Source organism: Pseudophryne corroboree, chromosome 1, assembly GCF_028390025.1.
Source record: "Pseudophryne corroboree isolate aPseCor3 chromosome 1, aPseCor3.hap2, whole genome shotgun sequence".
Taxonomy (NCBI): domain Eukaryota; kingdom Metazoa; phylum Chordata; class Amphibia; order Anura; family Myobatrachidae; genus Pseudophryne; species Pseudophryne corroboree.
Genome location: NC_086444.1, coordinates 303,567,170 through 303,579,545, shown reverse-complemented (window position 1 = coordinate 303,579,545; position 12,376 = coordinate 303,567,170). Strand labels below are relative to the sequence as shown.

General features: G+C 48.1%; 1 protein-coding gene across 1 annotated transcript in view; it reads right to left on the bottom strand.

The window, feature by feature from the left end:
- Positions 1-637: 637 nt before the first annotated feature.
- Positions 638-12,376, bottom strand: part of P2RX7 (purinergic receptor P2X 7) — a 195,318-nt gene continuing 183,579 nt past the window's right edge. The window contains exon 13 of the mRNA XM_063964421.1: positions 638-2,385. Within this exon, the coding sequence (XP_063820491.1) occupies positions 1,885-2,385 (501 nt within the window). The 3' untranslated portion in view covers positions 638-1,884. The remainder of the gene's footprint in view (positions 2,386-12,376) is intronic.

Below are 12,376 nucleotides of genomic sequence, written 5' to 3'. Positions count from 1 at the left end.
ACTAGGGTTGTGTGTCTCAGCCTCTGTTACTCTAAATCCTGACACCAAGGAGGCAAAGGCCCTATCCCTTTGGGGAATCAGGGGCCCGACTCCCACTACTTATTAAGCAGAGGATAAAGCACATTATTGAAGTCACCCATGCACACAGCTGGGATTTTAGAGGACACCATCATAAATTATCTACATTGCTTAAGCCCCTCACAGGATGGAGATTTACAAAAACAGTATTATACCCCTTTCACACTTGTACAAAAATCCCAGGATTTTTTCACGTAAACGTGCATCAACCTGGGATTTTTATGTGTGAGAAAGCATTCTTCCCTGGACGAAGTACTGACTCTTTACCGGGGTTGGGCTGAGACTTGGGAATTTGCTGGCTTTTAGACCCAGCACATTCCCGGCTCACATATCTGAAAGTGGTATTATTGATAATGATGAATTTTCACCCTACCTGGAAGTGTAAGTCCAAGACAAGAATTATCTTCTTTTTCTTCCAGCCTTAAGCATCTCTGTGTACTGACTGAACTTGGACTTTCAAATATATTACTAACATTTATGCACAGAATACATACAATTGCTATTGTCATTTAATGCAATCAATAAGGCAGACATGCTTATTGTAAATTTTGTTTAATTATATAAAAAGGCAAAAATAAAAAAAGGTTAAAGAGTAACATTTCATACATTTGTGCAATGGTGAAAGGTATTATAATACACCTTACAAATATGCAGCTAAATCCCGTGTTTTTGCATGTGAACGCACATCAACCTGGGATTTCTGCATTTCGGAAAGGAACAATCGTCCCAAGTCCATGACCCTGCTCCCGAGCTAAGACCTGGGAATTTGCCGGCTTGCTAGACCTGGGTCACATGTCTGAAAGCGGCATAATACCTCTTTCAGACATAGCGAGATTCTCAGGTTTTTGCCGGGGCTCGGGCAAACTACCCAGACGTATATCTGAAAGGCACCAACCCGGTAACACATTCCCATGTTGGCGCAACCTGGTATTGGCCAGGGTTTTTCCCAGGACGTTCGTCCTGGGTAGACAACCTGGCTTAAATCTGGATGGTGCGACATGAGGATTTACTCCCAGGTTGCACCTAGAAGCCTCTGATTGGCGTTTGGGACTGCCTGGAGTGGGTGAGCTGCCTGGAGGAGGCGGGTTTGCCAGGAGGGGGTGGGCGTACTGCTGCAGCGTGTAGTAGAAGCAGCCTGTGCAGCCTAACAACAGAGCTTCCCATTGTGGTGAGGTCTGGTGGCTGGTCTAAGATATATATGAGTGTGATGTGTGTGTGTATGTATGACATGCATGTGTTTGTGTGCGTGTTAGACATGTATGTGCGTGTATGAGGGATGTGTGTCTGTAAGACATGTATGTGTGCGTATGAGAGTGTCTGTGCGTGTATGACATGTATATGTGTGTATGAGTGTGAAAACCCCTTTCAGACATGCACCAAAATCCCGGGTTTATGCATGTGAACGCGCATCAACCCGGGAATTTGGTATGTCGACCGTTCTCCTGAACAAGGTCATGGAGCTCAGACCCGGGAATTTGCCAGCGTGCTACACTTACAATGCTGCAATTTCCCAGGTCTCATTTCTGAAAGGGATATTAGTGACATTCTTGGAAAACATTGGAATGTCCCTTCCATGGCAAAGGAGCAAAGAATTGTATTTTATAAGCATTAGGACCATGGAAAAAAAATGCAAAGATTACTGTTGTGTGCACATATGTATACTATGATACTTTCTGATTAAACACTGCTGTACATAGTAAATGCAATATTTTTTTTGAAGGATTAACATTTTATATCAGAGAATTAATTGAATGAATACAAAACTGAAAGCCATATAAAACAGTGTCTTCTTTGTTAGCGTAATCTTCACCGATAATGCTGTTTTAGCAGAGATGCTTTAAGAGGATCATTAACATCATGAAAGGAGGTTTCACAAATACTATTGTCAGACATGCTCCTGATCCCATATTTACAACAGCTTGGAACCTTGGCGAAGTCCATTATATCCTTATTGGATCCGAAACGCCATTGGATATATTGTTTTTCTGCACATTTTATGAGCTGTTCGCTGCTTATAGAGCATTTATTTACCAGAGGACTATTATACTGAAGAAGGTACACCAGCGTATTTCTGCACAGGACTACTTTCCTAAACATCTCAGAGTTTGTGATACATTCCCCTCTTTCATATCTGCAGCAGAGTTGGTTCTCTAGCATTTCCTCCGGCACACATCTTAAACATCGGCACCACAAGGGACTGTCTGCGGGTTTATTAGATGCTCTTGTGGCAACAGGTGATACTTCCAGTCCACTGGCTGTGGAATCTTCATGATGTGTTAATACTACATTGTCAGTGGATCTTCCTCTCTGAAACAGAGTAGTGAGAAAGACAGGTTAAATCAAAGAGTTTTTACTTTATTTCTTACATGACCTTTTTAACCTTGAAAAAGTTGAATCAGTAAAATTGCTGTAGGTGAGCGCTCGCTGTTTGATAATACGCTATAAAAAATTGTGTGTAAATGAGTATTAGGTTAGTGCAGCTAGAATGTGGCTACTCTGCAAGTCTCAGATATAATCAGACTGATTGCCAAATGTGACATAAAACTGACAAACTGACACGCTTCCTGCTGAGAAAGTGAGCAGAGAAACCAGTCTGTGTTACTATATAACCCACTAATTGCCTCACTACTCAGACTACTGATGGCGTTCGTCCCCACAACCCCCAGCAATTACACACACACATACAAACTCACTCTCACTCGCCTGACAGTGGAGACACGCACAGCTTCCGGGAGCTGTAGTTTTATTTAGAGCTCCTCCACTGTAGTCGCTGCCGCAAGACACCGGCGCTACCCCCCTGTCACTCACTCTGTCACTCATGAAGCAGAAGGCTACAGTGCCGCCAGAGCACACACTCACTGTCTAATAATTAGTGGATTAGTTAGTAACAGAGACTAGTTTCTCTGATCACTTTCTTATATCACTTTTATACCTAATTGACGGGTCACACACGGGAGCCATACATGGGTGCTCACTGCTTCCCGGGTGCGACACACTTGAGACCCCTTTCAGACTGCCGCACCAACCCAGCATATTGCCAGGTTGGTGATGTCAGTGGCGATGCATCCCTAAGGTGACGCTTGGAGATGAAATGATCTGCGCACCGCCTCTTCCTGTTGTGTGAACGGGTGCCCAGTTTACACACATTGCGACCCAGGTCCTTCCCTGGACCAACCCTGCAAGCTTGCTAGGTTGGATTCCTGGGTAACAGGACCCAGGTAAACCCTTTTACCCCATGCCACTCCCAAGTTATCACGGCAATAACCCGGGTTTTAGTGGCGGAGTAAAAGGGGTATTAGATATAGGAAGACTGATCAACACATGTTAGGTTCCTGGTGCTCAGAACAAGGGAGATGTTATGAAGCGAGTCCAGAGCACCAGGACGTAATGCTGGGAAAGGGGAATGGAAAGGGAATAGCCCCTGGCGCCCTAACTCCGTTGTCTCGCCCGTGTGGTCAGAAATCCCCTGCGAGACTATGGTTGCTTGAGCCCATGGCAGCCGCGTTTGAAGGGCGGATTATGTCTGCCCAACTCCGATGCCCCCTCAGGTCTTAATGGGAGACAAAGGGAAATCCGAGACAGGGTGATAACAAGGGGCCCTCTGACTAAACAACCAGGCCAGGGGCTACAAGCTAACTGACTAAACCTGAGGTATGTGCGGTAACCCGCCAGGGAAAAGGACAACCAAAATCCACTAGTCCGTACTCCTACCCAGCACCGCTGGATACCAGAGTGGATCTGTGGGAGCGGAATCCTCCGCAAAAGCTCCGGAACACAAATAATAAAAGATAAATAATTAAGCGGGCCAAGCCGCAACACACGGCTACGCCGTGACTTACGAACACCACTGGATGTTCAAAGGTGCTCAGTCAGGACTCCAGGAACAGATGACGACTTCCGAGTACAGGACAACTGAGAACAGGAACGACCGGATACAGCAGGACTGGAAACACTTTCAGCAAACAGATTCAGCATTCAGGAAGCTCAGGAACTAGCAGGAACCAAGCTCAGAACTCAAGCAGACTGAAAACCCAGAAATATCACCAGCATCTGCGAACTGCAATCAGCCAGCATATAACAGAGAGGCCTAATTAATAATCCAGTGCAGCTGGCCTATTGCAGGACTCCAAGTTGACAAGATGCAATTAGCAGCCAGATGAGGCTGAACACATGGGAACAAGCTGCAATTGCACAGACTCACCAGCGGCAGCAGACAAGAGTAATCTAAAACAGAGCAATGGGAAATCCTGGCATGCAAGACAACTAAATAAACATAAAATATAAATGAACCACTACCTGTGGTTCATAACAGTATCCCCTCCTTAAGGGTGAGCTCCGAGCACCCCATGACACCCACGGGGAACATAAACAGAAGTATAACATAAAATACATAACAAAAATGCAAAACAGGAATGAGCCACAGCCGTGGCTCATAACATTACCCCCCCTTGAGGAGGGGTCAAAAGACCCCAAAATTCAGACTATCCAGAACAAGGGATACAAAAAAAAAAAAAAAACCTGACACACTGGTCTAACAGACAAGAAAACAAAAACAAGCTGTAGCAACAACTTGTAACAGTGCCCTCCCCCTAACGGTGGCCACAGGACACAAGACAAGGAGAAAAAAGAAAAAAAAATCTCTTTTTTTTTTTTTTTTTAAATCAAGGCAAGAGTCAAAAAATTATTTATTTTTCTTCTTCTTTTTACAAAGCTCTTTAGGTCTGACCAAGGTAATTCCCCAAACATTGTCTGAACTGATGGTACCACCCAGCAAGGCTGCGTTCAAATCAGAGACAGGTTTCTTACCCTTGGGAGCTGAACTTTCTGGTAAAGTACTATTATTAGAAGAAGAAGAAGTCAAAAAAGCACATCCTGCAGTCAAAACATCGGGCTGGGACTCTTGTGCAGAGTTTACAGTATTTGGTGGACTCTCAGCAGACAAGACGGGTGACTTAGAGGAACCTGAACCAATTTCTTTGGAACCGTATCTTTTAACAATTGCATCACAGAATGCTAGGGGATCCTGAAGAATGGGATCTTCAGCTTTCATTAGGCTGGTTGCCCACTCAGAAGGCTCTCCTCTAAAAGAATAAATCAGATAGAGCCCAAGGTTTTCTGAAGTGATGCCCAGAAATGGTCTAGACAACATAATAGTGTAATAGTGTTTGAAAAGCGCCAGAAATTGGGCGAAGTCCCCATCAAAGGTTATGGATGTTGAGATATCAGAGTCAGGATCTGTTTCCTTCTCATCTGACTGACTGGAGTGCTTTGCTAGGACCTGGTCACTATTGACCTTACTCGAGGCTGAGACTCTCTGAACCCCACCCGGGGCTGAGACTTTCTGAACCCCACCTGGGGCAGTGACTTTCTGAACCCCACCCGGGGCAGTGACTTTCTGAACCCCACCCGGGGCAGTGGCCTCCGGGGACCCCGCTGGGGCAGTGGCCTCCGGGGACCCCGCTGGGGCAGTGGCCTCCGGGGACCCCGCTGGGGCAGTGGCCTCCGGGGACCCCGCTGGGGCAGTGGCCTCCGAGGACCCCGCTGGGGCAGTGGCCTCCGAGAACCCCGCTGGGACAGTGGCGTCCGGGAACCCTGCTGGGGCAGTGGCCTCCGAGAACCCCGCTGGGGCCAGCACCTCGGATTCTTTTACTGGGACCGGGCCGTTGGCCTCCCTGACTGGGATCGGGCCATCGGCCTCCCTCTCTGAGTCGATAATTATCGAAAGTTCTCCCGGGACTATGACTTCCGGGACTTTTGCTGAAGCAATAACGTTCAGATCCTCCACTAATGCTATGCTTCTTAAGTTCTTTCCTGGGGAAGCGACTTCTAGACCCTTCTTTGGGGCTGCGTCTCTCGAGACCCCACTTGGGGATATTACTTCAAAGATCCCTTCTGGGGTTTTGCTTCTCGAGTTCCCCTCAAGAACTATGGTTTTAGAGACCCTTTCTAGGGTTGCGCTTTTCAAGTCCCTACCTGGGGTAACAGCTTCTGAGACCCCTTCCGATATGGACACCTGAACTATAATATTTGATGTCCCTCTATAAGCTAGGGCATCGGGTACCGCTCCAGCACTCTGGGCATCGGGTACCGCTCCAGCACTCTGGGCATTGGGTACCGCTCCAGCACTCTGGGCATCGGGTACCGCTCCAGCACTCTGGGCATCGGGTACCGCTCCAGGACCCTGGGCATCGGGCACCGCTCCAGGACCCTGGGCATCGGGCACCACTCCAGGACCCTGGGCTACGGGCACCACTCCAGGACCCTGGGCTACGGGCACCACTCCAGGACCCTGGGCTACGGGCACCACTCCAGGACCCTGGGCATCGGGCACCACTCCAGGACCCTGGGCATCGGGCACCACTCCAGGACCCTGGGCATCGGGCACCACTCCAGGACCCTGGGCATCGGGCACCACTCCAGGACCCTGGGCATCGGGCACCACTCCAGGAACCTGGGCATCGGGCACCACTCCAGGAACCTGGGCATCGGGCACCACTCCAGGAACCTGGGCATCGGGCACCACTCCAGGAACCTGGGCATCAGGCACCACTCCAGGGACTTGCAACTCCGCTTCCACAGGAACCTCAAGAGAGGAGAGAAACATTCTCTTTTGATTCCTGAATCTATAATGGGGCTCCCTTGCCCAAGGACCCCAATTATAGGACAGAGAGCTTTTTTGTGTGGGTTGTGTGACAAGTGCCTCTGCCACAGTAGAGACAGGAGTAGGTCTTGTATCATGACTCAACTTGGCCAGAGGGCAAGACTCGTCACCACACTTTGGCTTGCGCAACTCACAGGTCTGCAGATAATGGCCTAAACCCCCACAATATAGGCATAAGTTTAAGTTTCTGCGACGCAGACGCTCCTCTTCTGAGAGCCTGGGCCGCAGAAAACTTTTAAACCTTTTCTCTTCAATTAGACCAGAGGATTCTCTTGTCACCATACTGTGAGCAAGAGTCTCTTTAGAGATAGATGTACTCTCAACGACTTCTGGCAAAATGAGCAAGATTTTAGTCAGAAGGTTTTGCAGTTGCTTTAGAGATTGCTGCAAAACTTCTAGTCGCTCTGGTCTCAAAGCACTGAATACAGAGTTCAGAGCTGCGAGAGATGCCTGCAGGGCTTGCATAGTAGACATAGGAGGATTTAAAACTAGACGAGACAAGACAAGGCAAGGCAAGGCAAGGCAAGGCAAGACTAAATTTTGCTAAACAAAACAAGACTTTTTTTTTTAAACACCGGACTGGATTCTAAACACCGGACTGGATTCTAAACACCGGACTGGATTCTAAACACCGGACTGGATTCTAGACTAGACACTGGACTGGGCCAAAAAAGAAAAAAAAGTTTTATTTCTTTTTTGTGGTATGGCTGGTGATAATGTTAGGTTCCTGGTGCTCAGAACAAGGGAGATGTTATGAAGCGAGTCCAGAGCACCAGGACGTAATGCTGGGAAAGGGGAATGGAAAGGGAATAGCCCCTGGCGCCCTAACTCCGTTGTCTCGCCCGTGTGGTCAGAAATCCCCTGCGAGACTATGGTTGCTTGAGCCCATGGCAGCCGCGTTTGAAGGGCGGATTATGTCTGCCCAACTCCGATGCCCCCTCAGGTCTTAATGGGAGACAAAGGGAAATCCGAGACAGGGTGATAACAAGGGGCCCTCTGACTAAACAACCAGGCCAGGGGCTACAAGCTAACTGACTAAACCTGAGGTATGTGCGGTAACCCGCCAGGGAAAAGGACAACCAAAATCCACTAGTCCGTACTCCTACCCAGCACCGCTGGATACCAGAGTGAATCTGTGGGAGCGGAATCCTCCGCAAAAGCTCCGGAACACAAATAATAAAAGATAAATAATTAAGCGGCCCAAGCCGCAACACACGGCTACGCCGTGACTCACGAACACCACTGGATGTTCAAAGGTGCTCAGTCAGGACTCCAGGAACAGATGACGACTTCCGAGTACAGGACAACTGAGAACAGGAACGACCGGATACAGCAGGACTGGAAACACTTTCAGCAAACAGATTCAGCATTCAGGAAGCTCAGGAACTAGCAGGAACCAAGCTCAGAACTCAAGCAGACTGAAAACCCAGAAATATCACCAGCATCTGCGAACTGCAATCAGCCAGCATATAACAGAGAGGCCTAATTAATAATCCAGTGCAGCTGGCCTATTGCAGGACTCCAAGTTGACAAGATGCAATTAGCAGCCAGATGAGGCTGAACACATGGGAACAAGCTGCAATTGCACAGACTCACCAGCGGCAGCAGACAAGAGTAATCTAAAACAGAGCAATGGGAAATCCTGGCATGCAAGACAACTAAATAAACATAAAATATAAATGAACCACTACCTGTGGTTCATAACAGTATCCCCTCCTTAAGGGTGAGCTCCGAGCACCCCATGACACCCACGGGGAACATAAACAGAAGTATAACATAAAATACATAACAAAAATGCAAAACAGGAATGAGCCACAGCCGTGGCTCATAACAACACATAGGATATAAAACTAAAGCCGGGTGCACACTGGGCGATTTCAGCCTAAAGAATAATCGATAACGTCATAAATGTTGTTATCATTAATGTTTTAGGCTTATATCGTCCAGTGTGTATGGGGTAATATTGGTGAATGATGCGCGGGAGCGCACATCGTTTATCGATCACCAATATTCAGCTGACATGCAGCTCAACCCGTCAATGTTGGGCTGATCTGCATGTCCGGGAATGCCAGTGGTGACGTCACTGAACGTTAACTTTGAACGATAACTTTCAGTGTGTATGCGCTATATCGTTGAATGCTATATTGTTCAATTATATAGTCGTTCATCGTGTACCCTGCTTAACAAAGTAACATACTTCTTATTAAGAAAGTGATCAGAGAAGCCAGTCTCTGTTACTATAGAATCCACTAATTGCCTCACCACACGGACTACTGATGCCATTTTTCTGAACAATGTTGCCAGGTATTGTGTTAAACAGATTAAACCTGGGCTATCCTATAATTAAACTATTAAATGAATGATTACAATGAACACCAATGCTGGTTTTCAAATGTGTGGTCGAACACTATACTAAACAAATACAAGACAGTTTTATGTGAAGCTTCAATTGTAATGAGCATTGTAAAAACAGTTTGCATACATATTACCAATAATAAATTTGCTCAGTTGCTGAGATTGCTATTATCATTTCACTAAATAGCCCACTGGATAATATACTGGGCAGATTAATATTGAACCTACTGTATATGTGGTTTCTTAATTGCAATAAATAAATAGAGAACAGATTATACATGAAATACAATGAAAAATTATGTGATTATCAACCCATCTTGGAAATACGTGTAATATTGGGTCTAGCTAGAATTAATGAGTAAACAGTTGTGACATAATTCTATGCACTGATCTATTCAGTAACCAGAATCACTCATCTATTTATTACTGGCAGTGAAGTGAGTGTCTAATATAAGTCACATAACCACTGCTTTTCTGGTCACACTCCCCCATGTTTAATTATGTGAGTCAGTGCATGGCCCGAGAAAATAGGATTTTGGTTACCTACCGGTAAATCCTTTTCTCATAGTCCGTAGAGGATGCTGGGGTCCACATTAGTACCATGGGGTATAGATGGGTCCACCAGGAGCCATTGGCTCCACCCTCTATGCCCCTCCTACCAGACTCAGTCTAGAAACTGTGCCCGAGGAGACAGACATCTTCGAGAGAAGGATTTAACACAGATAGTAGCGAGATTCATACCAGCTCACACATACAAGGCACATCAAGCTAACTAGCTTGAAAAACTCAGCAACTGCTGAAACATTACATACCAAGTAACAATGCAGTACATAACTAAACAAAGTTGTACTGAACCAGATAACGGTTGCAGGAAAACGAAGCGTAGGGCGAGTGCCCAGCATCCTCTACGGACTACCAGAAAAGGATTTACCGGTAGGTAACCAAAATCCTATTTTCTCTTACATCCTAGAGGATGCTGGGTCCACATTAGTACCACGGGGATGTACCAAAGCTCCCAGAACGGGAGGGAAAGCGCGGGGGCTCCAGCAGTACTGATCAACTGAACTTCAGATCATCAGAGGCCAAAGTATCAAACTTGTAGAACTTAGCAAACATGTTCAACCCAGACCAAGTTGCCACTCGGCGGCAAAGTCGTAACGCCGAGACACCCCGGGCAGCCGCCCAGGAAGAACCCACCCTACGAGTAGAGTGGGCCTTAACAGAATTTGGACATGGCAATCCAGCCTTAGAATAAGCATGCTGGATAGTGAACCTGATCCAGTGAGAGATCGTCTGTTTAGAAGCAGGATGTCACGCCGCCGCCCCGTCCGCCTTACTTACCTCTCCGGGCGCGCTGGTCCTCTCTGCGGCCGTCCTCGCTGGCGGCTCCCGGCTCTCGGTCCGGCGTCTGAGCGGGTGACGTCATCAGGCACTTCCCACCAACCAGATGGTGGTGGGAAGTATAAATTCAGGCGCCAGGCCCTGCATCAGTGCCTGAGTATCATCAGTTCCCCAGGAGTGGTGATCGCCAGTCCTCCGTGCCTCTCCGTGCCTCCAGCACCTCCGTGCCTCCGAGCATCTCCGTGCCTCCAGCACCTCCGTGCCTCCGAGCATCTCTGTGCCTCCAGCACCTCCGTGCCCCCGAGCATCTCCATGCCTCCAGCACCTCCGTGCCTCCGAGCATTTCCGTGCCTCCAGCACTTCCGTGCCTCCAGCACCTCCGTGCCTCCAAGCACCTCCGTGCCTCCAGCACCTCCGTGCCTCCGAGCACCTCCGTGCCTCCGAGCACCTCCGTGCCTCAAGCACCTCCGTGCCTCAAGGATTCATCAGCCCTTTCAAATTCTTGTTTTTCAGGAGATCTTCAATATCCAACACGTGCCTCCTGCCTGCTGTCCGAATCCTGTATGAGGAAAAACCTACATTCGGCCAGCTCTGTTGCAGCCCAGTTGCGGTTCCTCTTCCCGACCTTCGGAAGATACCCCGAGTCCACAACAATCCCAAACCAGGTCAGTGATAGTATACTCAGGCCTCATGGACCCGGGGGATCGGAACACGGAATCAAGCGCTATCCAGAATCTGGCTTCCCGAGTACAAAGTCAGGAAGCGGCACAAGGTCAGGTGATGCAGTACCTCCAGGTGATTCCAGCACCAGTTCCCGTAGCCGCACCAGTTGCCGCTTCCAGCAATGTTCAGCCATCGGCCGGTGCCACTCCGCGCCTTCAGCTGCCTACTCCATCCCGTTATAATGGGAATCCTAAAAATTGTCGTGGTTTTTTAAACCAATGCGAGGTACATTTCAAATTACTTGCACATAACTTTCCTACAGACCGGTCCAAGGTGGCATATATTATTTCTCTGCTGGAAGGATCTGCCTTGGATTGGGTGTCTCCATTATGGGAACGTTCTGATTCACTGGTTTCCAATTACCCCGAATTCATCACGTCTTTTCGAAGAATTTTTGACGAGCCCGGCAGGATGACCTCGGCCTCCTGACTTGCTCCGCATCCGTCAAGGCTCCCGATCCGTGGGTCTGTATGTGGTTCATTTTCAAACCATTGCCTCTGAACTTCGCTGGAATAATGAGGCTCTGAGAGCTGCTTTCTGGAACGGTCTCTCTGATCGCCTGAAGGATGAGTTGGTCACTCGGGAGCTTCCGGATTCTTTAGAGGAATTGATCTCTCTCTGCGTCAAGGTAGATCTCCGGATGCAGGAACGTGGAGGTAAACGTAGTCGATCGGATCGTTCTAGGTTCCGGCTTCCCCCTGCAAGGCAAGCGGTGGTCCCAAGTCCGGACGGTATCCGGACTCCAGGTCGACAACAAAAAGGTCGACACACCTTAGGTCGACGCCAATTGGTCGACACACCTTAGGCCGACATGGACAAAAAGTCGACAGGAACAAGGTCGACATGGAAAAAGGTCGACATGAGTTTTTCACGAATTTTTTCTTTTTTTTGAACCTTTTGATACTTAACGATCCACGTGGACTACGATTGGAACGGTAATCTGTGCCGAGCGAAGCGGCAGCGGAGCAAAGGCACCATGCCCGAAGCATGGCGAGCGAAGCGAGCCATGCAAGGGGACGCGGTGCACTAATTGGGGTTCCCGGTCACTCTACGAAGAAAACGACACCAAAAAAACATAAAAAACTCATGTCGACCTTTTTCCATGTCGACCTTTTGTCCATGTCGACCTTTTGTGCATGTCGACCTAAGGTGTCTGGACCAATTGGCGTCGACCTAAGGTGTGTCGACCTTTTTGTTGTCGACCCTGAGTCCCAGACC